Below are 10,150 nucleotides of genomic sequence, written 5' to 3' on the forward strand. Positions count from 1 at the left end.
GGGGGAATTCTCAAGTAGGCTCTGCACTGTCAGCACAGAGCCCGACGCAGGAATGGATGTCACCAACTGAGATATGGCCTGAGCCAAAATCGAGAGTTAACTCTGAGCCACCTAAGTGTAACTCATCACATTTCTAATTAATTATGCTTAGATAGTTTTTAATTGAAAAAGCAGAAATGTTTTGTTCTTGAGGAAAATTCTTTAATCTGGGCAATCTATTCTGGACAATACAGGTGAATTAGAAATTAGGCCTGTACCCTGATTCCCCACCCTTATTTCTTTTGAATATATATTCGATAACAGAAATGTTCTTTTTTTACTTATTTTTTTTAACTTTAATTCCAGTATAATTAACATACAGTTAATATTATCTTAGTTCAGGTGTTCAATACAGTGATTCAACAATTCTATACATTACTCAGTGCTCAACATTATAATTGTACCCTTAATCCCCTTCATCTATTCCACCCATCTCCCCACTGGTTCTCTATATTTTATATAGATATATTTAAGAGTTCCAGTTAAATAGAGGTGTCTATATCTTTCTTAGATTTGTTTCTTAAATTCCATAGGAGTGAAATCATAAGGTATTTGTCTTTCTCTGACTTAATTTCACGTATACCCTCTAGATCCATCCATATTGCTGCAAATGGCAAGATTTCATGCTTTTTTACGGCCGAGTAATAGTCGTGTGTGTGTGTGTGTGTGTGTGTGTATGTGTGTACACACATAGATATGTGCAACTTCATCTATCAATGGACATTTGGGCTGCTTAATCATCTTAAATAATGCTGCAGTAAACATAGGGGTACCTATATCTTTTTGAATTCGTATTTTCATTTTCTTTGGGTAAAGACCCCATAGTGGAATTGCTCAATCATATGGTAATTCTATTAATTTTCTGAGGAACCGCCATACTGTTTTTCAGTGGCTGCACCAGTTTGCATTCCTACCAGCAGTGCAAGAGGGTTCGTTTTTTCTTCAAAAAAAAATTTTTTTTTACATTTATTTATTATTGAGAGACAGAGTGCAATCAGGGGAAGGGCAGAGAGAGAAGGAGTCATGGAATCCAAAGCAGGCTCCAGGCTCTGAGTAAGCTGTCAGCACAGAGCCTGCTGTGGGGCTCAAAAACAAGAACCGTGAGATCATGACCTGAGCTGAAGTCGGACACTCAACCGACTGAGCCACCCAGATGCCTCTGAGGGTTCCTTTTTCTCCACCTTCTCACCAACACTTGTTTCTCAGACTTTTGATTTTAGCCATTCTGACAGGTGTAAGATAATATATCATTTCCTGATGATTAGTGATGTTGAACATCTTTTCACATGTCTATTGGTGATCTTTGGAGAAATGTCGTCTTTGGAGAAATGTCTGTTCATGCCTTCTGCCTATTTTGTAATTGCCCATTATTTGCTTTTGTGGTGTTGAGTTGTATAAATTTTTATATATTTTGGATACTGACTCCTTATCGGATAGATGATTTCCAAATATCTCCTCCCACTCAGTAGGTTGTCTTTTTGTTGTTTCTTATTTCCTTTGCAATACAGAAGCTTTTTATTATTATTATTTTTAATTTTAGAGAGCATAAGAAGGGGAGGAGCTATTATTTTTAATTATTTTAGAGAAAAAGCTTTTTATTTTGATGTAGTCCCAATAATTTTTTTTTTTTTGGTGTTTATTTCACTTGCTTCAGGAACATACCTAGAAAAATGTTGCTACAGTTAATGTCAGAGAGAATACTGCCTGCACTCTCTTCAAGGACTTTATGGTTGCAGGTCCCATGTTTAGGTCTTTAATCCATATTGAATTTGTTTTTGTGTATACTGACATAAACTAGTCCAGTTTTCCTAACACCATTTGTTGAAGAGACTGTCTTGGAGCACCTGGGTGGCTCAATCAGTTAAGCACCTGACTCTTCATTTTGGCTCAGGTCATGATTTCACAGTTACTGAGATTGGGCCCCCACACTGGGCTCTGTGCTTACAACACAGGCCCTGCTTGGGGATCTCTCTCTCTCAAAATAAATATTTAAAAAAAAAAAAAAAGCCTGTCTTTTCCCCAGTGCATACTCTTGCCTCCTTTGTTGAAGACTGGCCACATAATCATGTGTTTATTTCTGGGCCATCTATTCCACTAATCTATGTGTCTAATTTTATACCAGTATTATACTGCTTGGTTACTACAGCTTTGTAGTATTAAAGTTTGGGATTGTGATACCTCCTGCCTTGTTCTTCTTTCCCAAGCATGGCTTAGCTATCCAGGGCCTTTTGTGGTTCCATACAAAGTTTAATATTATTTGTTCTAGTTCTTTGAAAAATGCTGTTGATATTTGCATTGTATCTGTAAATTGCTTTGGGTAGTACTGACATTGTAATGATGTTAATTCTTCCAATCCATGAGAATGGTATATCTTTACATTTGTTTGTTGTCATCTTCAGTTTGTTTCATCCATGTTTTACAGTTTTCAGAGTATAGGTCTTTCACCTCCTTGGTTAAATTTATCCCTTGGTATTTCATTCTTTTTGGTGCAATTACAAATGGAATTGTTTTCTTAATTTCTTTCTGCTACTTCATTATTAGTACATAAAAATGTTACAGATTTCTGTATATTGATTTTGTATCCTACAACCTTATTGGATTCATGTATCAGTTCTAGTAGTACTTTCTTGGGGAGTCTTTAGGATTTTCTATATGTAATATCAGGTCAGCTACAAAAAGTGAAAGTTTTGCTTCTGTTTTACCAATTTGGATTCCTTTTATGTCTTTTTATTGTCCGATTGCTATGGCTAGGATAAGTCCTATTTTGAATAAAAGTGGTGGAAGTGGACATCACTGTCATGTTCCAGACCTTAGGGGAAAAGCTCTCAGTTTTTCACCATTAAGTATGTTGCTGTGGGTTTTTCATATATGGCCTTTATTACGTTGAGGTATGTTCCCTCAAACCTACTTTGTTGAGTGTTTTTATCATGAATGGATGTTGTATTTTGTCAGATGCTTTTTCTACATTTACTGAAATGATCCATATGGTTTTTGTCCTCTCTTATGATGTTGAAATGTTCTTTTCTGAGTCTGTATCTTTATGTTTGCACCAACACTTTCCTCCACCACTCTTTGAAATATAAATGTACTGATGTATTCCAAGCCCTTCTGTTTTGCTAAATAGCAACCCAAAAACCTGGGAGTGAGTCAGAATAGGAAAGGGCACTCAAGTTTTTATAGCCCTAAGACTTCAGAGTTTCCCAGGACCAGGCCAGTGGGCTCTAAAGGCTATTGATAGGAAGTGATATTCTAGAAATAAAGACATTCACTGAGCTTTCATTGTTCTTCCCAAACCAGACCATCTTCATGGCATTAGTATTTGTTTTAAGCCTTGAGATACTGACTGCAAGCAAATTTGAAGTGTTATCAGTCATTGTCCTCTTCATCCACCTGCATCCTCTGATTTGTTCTATGTCCCAGAAGGGTGCATGAGAGGAATAAACACCTTGTTAGAAACACTGAATGTATTTGGACACTGTCCTTATTCTTTCAGACTAGTGGTATTTACTGGATTTTTGTTTGTTTGTTTGTTTGTTTTGAGAGAGAGAGAGACAGGGAGACACAGAATCCAAAGCAGGCTCCAGGCTCAGAGCTATCAACACAGAGCCTGATGTGGGCTCAGACTCTTAAACTGTGAGATCATGACCTGAGTCAAAGTCAGATGGTTAACCAACTGAGCCACCCAGGCACTCTTAGCTGTTGTAGGCCTTCTGAGGGGTATATAGTTCATGTGACATTAGGAGAGGGCTAAGGGCTTATGATGTTTCAAACTTACTGGTATAGTGGCACCTCATGATTCATGGGTTTGAGTCCCGGGTCAGGCTGTGTGCTGACAGCTTGGAGCCTGAAGCCTGCCTCAGATTCTGTGTCTCCCTCTCTGTCCCTCCCCCACTCACACTCTGTCTCTCTCTCTCTCAAAAACAAATGAACATTAAAAGAAATTTTTTAACTTACTGGTATCTAATAGTTTACATTTATTTTGTTTAAAAACACCAACTTTTTGAAATACCTGATATTCAGATCAAAACACTAACCCTTCTAATCAGTCTTAGAGAAAATCTTTGTTTCACTAAGCCTAGAATATCAGAGTGGAAGGGACCTTACAAAAATAGATGAAAGATACTGATAGCTCCCCAGAAAAATGCATATATACGCACATATGTTTAATTTTCTTTCATTTCCAGAGGATTCAAAGACCTTGGTATTCATGGATTCCAAATTAAGAATTCTTCATTTAGTCTCATAGCTTTACAGATAAGGATAATGAGAGCCTGAGAGAATGAGTGCTAAGTATTTCGAATAAAAGTTGTTTATAGAAAAGGGAAGCATATTGGATAGAAATTAAAATCTAAACTGATATCAGTGAGTTTAAAACATCTTTAGTCCTTAGCCTCTCCTATGTCAAAACAAGTGGCTTACAGCTTTTTTCCAGTTTATCAAATGAAGACAAAGTTAAGCCTTCTACAATAATTTTGACAAAACTTACCCTTTTAATGTCAAGGATTTTCTTTTTTCCTTAAAAACTGTACTCATCTGTTTCCTTAAAAAGTCTATCAATAAGTGAATCAGCTCTTGGTCTCTCGAGACTTTGAAAAATATTGAACTTTTTTTATTTTTTTAATGTTTTATTTATTCTGAGAGAGAGAGAGAGAGAGAGGCAGCGTGAGCAAGGGAGGGTCAGAGAGAGAGGGAGATACAGAATGTGAAGCAGGCTCCAGGCTCTGAGCTGGCTGTCAGCACAGAGCCCAACGCGGGGCTGGAACCCATGAACCGTGAGATCATGACCTAAGCCAAAGTCGGATGCCCAACTGACTAAGCCACCCAGGCACCCTGAAAAATATTGAACTTATAACTAATCTTCCTCAATTTACCTGTATTTATTCTCATTCCTTAAATGGTCATATAACGCTAAGGCATATATTTAGTTTTGATATTTATGTAAGGGGCCAAATGAAGAGATCACATTAACATATAAATATCTCATTCTCTAAAAGAAAGGCAATTTTACATATCTTGTATAGCCCTTGTTTGCTCAATAAACTGTTTTAATTTATTAAAGTAGAATAAACACCAGAGATTTTCTAAACTGTCAGGGTCAGATGATGAAGTATCATAAAGAGAACAGTTTAGCCTCCACTTCAATCAAAACACATGTCACCACCATCCTGTAAGCCCCTTTCATTGTCTCTCTCCCCCAAAGTCACTTCTTCTTTTACCTACCTTTTTTACTCTACAAAAAATAGGATCCCATATTTATTTTTGTGTGACTTCTTCAATATTCTGCGTGTAATAACTATCCATATTGTTGTGGGTCATGGCTTTACTTTGACTGCTGTATAGTATTCCTTTATACAATTTATTCATTCAGCTATTCACAGGCATTTGGATAGTTTCTATCAACTTTTTAAAAAGGCAGATGATCATCTTTGAAAGTAAAAATGTTTCCTCATAGTCGTCCTTTGACAAGTTGAGAACAGTTATGTGAGCCTCAGGAAATGTTGAGAAGAAATGGGTAAAGAAAAGAAAAAACAAAAAAACAAAAACGAAAAACAATGGTTGTAAATTAGTTTAGAAAAGGTGAAAATTATTGTTCTGTTAAGTAAATAAATTTGCAGGCCATGCAGAGTGAAAATTTAATTTGGGGGGTGTTTTAGAAAGAAAAAGTCAACAGTCAGTTCAATTAATATTTTAAAAATTATATGCAATTTACTTGATCAATAAATTTACCATTTTGAAGGAAACATTAGAATTATATTCAATAATAAAAATGTAGATTTCATTTCCAAGTTATGGATAGCTAGAAGAAAGAAAACAGAAAAAAAGGGAGCAAAGAAGAGAACTTCATGGAGGCAAATCCAACCAAATAATTAAATTGACTAGTTTCACGTTATACTGATTAACAGTGATCACAAACCAGAGCGTGTGGTGGCTCAGTCAGTTAAGCATCAGACTCCTGATTGCGGCTCAGGTCGTGATCTCATGGTTCGTGGGTTCCCGGATTTGTTCCCTCTCTCTTCCCTCCCCGCCAAAATAACAAACTTAAAAAAAAAAAATCACAAACCTCAAAAGGGCACTGGCTGCACTGGCTAGTAATACTTGCATGCTTCTTCAGTAACTTGCATTACCAACCTTTGAGATACATTCTTTTTCTTCTGGCACTGCCCAGTCCTACGACCCCACGGCTGATAACCCCACTTCCTAAATTGCTCCTACCTCTCACAAGTCCTCTGTTTTGTGTACTTATATATGTATATTTATTATTTTTTGTAATTTCGCAGTTTCTGCCCTCTTTTAAAGGCCATCCGCATTTCAGTAAATGCTCAAGCCAGAAGTTCAAGTACAAGTCAATCTTAATACCTTGATGCTGCTCTCTTCCTCATTCTCATAGCCATCTAGGAGCAAGTTTTGATGTTTCTACCTCCAACATACTCTCAAATCCTGGTCATTCTATCTCCACTGCCACTACATTAGTCCAGGTTACCAACTTATCTTACTTGCCTGCAATGGCCTCTTAACTGGTCTGCTACTCACTTGCACTGATAAAACTCTTCACATAATAGCCAGAATGGCCTTTACAAATGCTTATTAGGGACACCTGGGCGGCTCAGTCAGTTAGGCGTCTGACTTCGGCTCAGGTCATGATCTCCCCATTCGTGGGTTCGAGCCCCGCATCAGGCTCTGTGCTGACTGCCAGCTCAGAACCTGGAGCCTGTTTCAGATTCTGTGTCTCCCTCTCTCTCTCTCAGAAATAAATAAAACATTAAAAAAAAAATTTAATGTTTATTAGATCAGGTCTGTACCTTGCCTAAAAAGGTTTATTGGCATCCTGCTTCACTTAAAATCCAAACTAACATGTCACTTTCTCAACCTCATCTCATACCCTTCTTCCCTTGGCTCACTGGCCACCATAGCCTTCATTCAGTCCCCAGAAAATACTGAACTCACTACTGCCTCAGGGCCCTAGTACACACTCCCGGTATGGAGCATGCTCTTCCCATCCTCCCCATTTTCATTCTTCACAATACTAGATTTTTTTCCCATTCTTTGGTTTGTAATAAAATGTTCCCTTCTCAGAGACACTACCTAACTATGCCAGATAAAGTAGGTAGTGACCCCTCCTTTAACCTCATTCACCATTTAACATTCTAATGTATTCAGGCATCTCAGCACAATGTTATTTTATTCACATTTTAATTGTCTGTCTTCCCTTCAGTAGGATAAGCTCTATGAAGACAGGCAGTGTTAGTCTTGCTCGCCAGTATATTCCCAGACCTGGCATAATACCTGCCACCATAATAGATGCTCAATAAATAAAGGTTCATAAAGAAATGGAAGGGAATAAGGAAGGGAGAGAGGACAAGACCACTCCTTACTCCTTCGTTGTTACCACCCAGGCGTAAGCCACCATCATCTCTCACTTACTACAGAAGCCAGTCTGCCAGTGTCCTCGCCTCTAAGTTGCCCTCTGCTATCCATACACAACACAGCAGAGTGATCGGTTTAAAAGACTGGGTCACTACTCTGCTTAAAGCACGTTCTCCATCTCAGAGTAAAAGTCAAAGCCCTTACCCTAGCATACGAGTCCCGGTAGGACTGCATCCTGTTTCCTCTGACTTAGTATTTGTCCTCCCTGGCTCATGCTGCTCCAGCCACACTGACCCTTTACTGTTCTTTGTATAAGCTGGGGACACTGAGCCTCAGGAGTTTTGCCTTAGCCATTCCCTCTGTCTGCAAGGCACTTTCCCCAGATATCCTCAGAACTAATTCTCTCACCCATTCCACATCTTTGCTCAATAGTCACTTCCTCTATTAGGCCATTGTATTTAAAATTGCAACCCCCTCATCCACACCTAGCCCCTTTCCCCTTATAACATTTTATATGGTCATATGTTCTCTGCCTCCTCCAATCTCCACTAGAGTATTAGCTTCATGAAGGCAGAAATCTTTGTCTTATTCACTAATGTAACCCAAGCCCTTGAACTGTGCACCGAACATAGCAAATGTTCAGTAAATATTTGTTGAATCAACTGATGAGTAAAGAATTTCAATGAACTCTTAAAAGACACTTTTCAGTTCACAAGCAGTGACCACACTCTGATATTTATTGCACAGCAAACCATGGCAGAAATTACTGCCTGTCTACCCCTGGAGATGCTAATAAACTATTATTTTAGTATTTGGCAAAGGGATATGGCTCTGAAATTATTTTAGGCACAAGGTTTCTGGGCCCAGTTGACTTGACAAACATTTTCTGGATACTTATTTTATGCCAGACACTGCAAGCTGCTGGGATTACAAGGCTTAAGTAAGACAAAGTCCTCCTCCTCAACAGGATCTCAGTTCATGATGTACGTCAACTACACAGACATTACAGTATGGTTCATAATTATATAGAGAGGTGAAGTGCAAGTTTTCATTGCAACAAGAGAGGCCTAAGTTGGGGAGACTAAGAAAAAGAGGATAAGGAAAGCTGGTTAGAAAAGATAATACTAAGGCCACATCTTGAAGGTGGGCAGGTATTTCAGGTTACCTGAAATGAGAAAGGCACTTCAGGTTAAGGGAAACAGCCTACTTAAGGACGCCAGGTGCGTGCCTGCCCTGTGTAAAATATGATGCTAATAAAGATTTAAGTTAAGGACAGGTGAATGGAGATGATGGTGAAAAGGTAGAGGTAGCCGGTCCTCGAGGGTTTTATGATTCACGGCAGTTAGGTGCTGTTGACAGGGTAAGAAACCATGAGAGTCTGATCAAGAACAATGAGAAGACGGAAAGGGATGGATTTAGTAAGTTTTTATTTATTCTGTATCATCCTCGTCATCAAACGGATGTAGAGGGTGAGAAAGAAAACTACGGTTCCGGTTTAAGCAACTGAATAGGTAAGTCACAGACAATAATCGGAAGGCAGAAAAATTTACATAAGAAATAGAAGATTTAGGAAATCATAGCATTTTATTGAATTCAAGCAGCAGGGTGTTGAGAGAGAGGAAGGCCGAGGATGGAACCCTGGGGAAACATCAGGATGGGGAGGGGAAGGCAAAAAAAGTTTAATAGAGCCCTGGGATTTGTCAACAGCCCTCTAACCGGATTTCTGATCTGCATAGACGGGAGGAGCACGCAACAGGAGGCAAATGGTGTGAAAATAGCTTGCACCAGTTCTAGATTTCCAACACAGCACCTGGAGATCGCTACAGCAATGAAAGCCTTCAGAAGGGACAGTGTATGTTTTCTCTCATTGCTAACACTCTAGCGGCTGAGTTCTCACAAAGCCTGTGATACCTGAACGACAGGGAATGGGATGAAGATAGGCGATGTGGGAAAGGGATTCAAAAAGTTTCACAAATCATATACCATCTGTGGCTGCCCTTTTAAACAAATGGGAAGAATTACCCAACGACCTCAGTTTTACATCTGTCCCCCTTTAGGCCACCAGACCCAAAGACCGTACTGTTCCTCACCGTAAAACGTCCCAGAAAATATAACACAAGGAAACCCCACAGATGGCAGAAACTAGCCCTACAACCACGCAGCGATCCTCTCCCCTCCCCACGCCTCTCCTCTCCCAAGCACTTCCTTTCGCCCTTCCGGAAGCTAGGAGGCCCCACCTACTTCCGCAACGCGGTGCTTTAGCCAATGGTCGGCTTCCCAAGGAACGTTACCTCTGACCTCAGGGCTAATCAGAGACAGTGGGACAAACTCCTCGCGAGAGGTGAGGTTGAAGCTGCCTCCGCCATCTTGGAGATGGGAGACGGGCGATGGCTGTGGTTCTTCTGCTAATGCAAACAACAAAACGGACACATTAGTCAACCGAGTGAGGTTATCATCACTGTATCTGGTGACCAAAGCTACAGAAGAAGCGAGGGTGTCAAAGCCCAGCGCGGCGACACTGATAGCTTCTCCTGCCTGCTGGAGCGGCAGAAGTGAAGTGACTGAAAACCGGAAGGATGGTGCAGTCCTGTTCCGCCTACGGCTGCAAGAACCGGTATGATAAGGATAAGCCCGTTTCTTTCCACAAGTAAGTACCCTACGCGTCTCGCGGCGCTGGCCCCAGCTGGGGCTGGGGGCGCGCGACCGGTTAGGCTCGGGGGCGGAGCCAGGCGCGTGTCCGCGCGGC

General features: G+C 40.0%; 1 protein-coding gene and 1 long non-coding RNA gene across 2 annotated transcripts in view; one reads left to right on the top strand and one right to left on the bottom strand.

The window, feature by feature from the left end:
* The window catches only part of LOC144239074 (uncharacterized), a 25,386-nt gene that overhangs the window by 14,980 nt on the left and 256 nt on the right, over nucleotides 1-10,150 (bottom strand). Inside the window, exon 2 of the long non-coding RNA XR_013337303.1 lies at nucleotides 9,696-9,806. This is a non-coding gene — a long non-coding RNA (uncharacterized LOC144239074). The remainder of the gene's footprint in view (nucleotides 1-9,695; nucleotides 9,807-10,150) is intronic.
* Nucleotides 9,735-10,150, top strand: part of THAP1 (THAP domain containing 1) — a 14,813-nt gene continuing 14,397 nt past the window's right edge. The window contains exon 1 of the mRNA XM_077773061.1: nucleotides 9,735-10,051. Within this exon, the coding sequence (XP_077629187.1) occupies nucleotides 9,981-10,051 (71 nt within the window). The 5' untranslated portion in view covers nucleotides 9,735-9,980. The remainder of the gene's footprint in view (nucleotides 10,052-10,150) is intronic.

The sequence above is a fragment of the Crocuta crocuta genome, unplaced genomic scaffold, assembly GCF_008692635.1.
Source record: "Crocuta crocuta isolate KB4526 unplaced genomic scaffold, BGI_CrCroc_1.0 scaffold177, whole genome shotgun sequence".
NCBI lineage: Eukaryota > Metazoa > Chordata > Mammalia > Carnivora > Hyaenidae > Crocuta > Crocuta crocuta.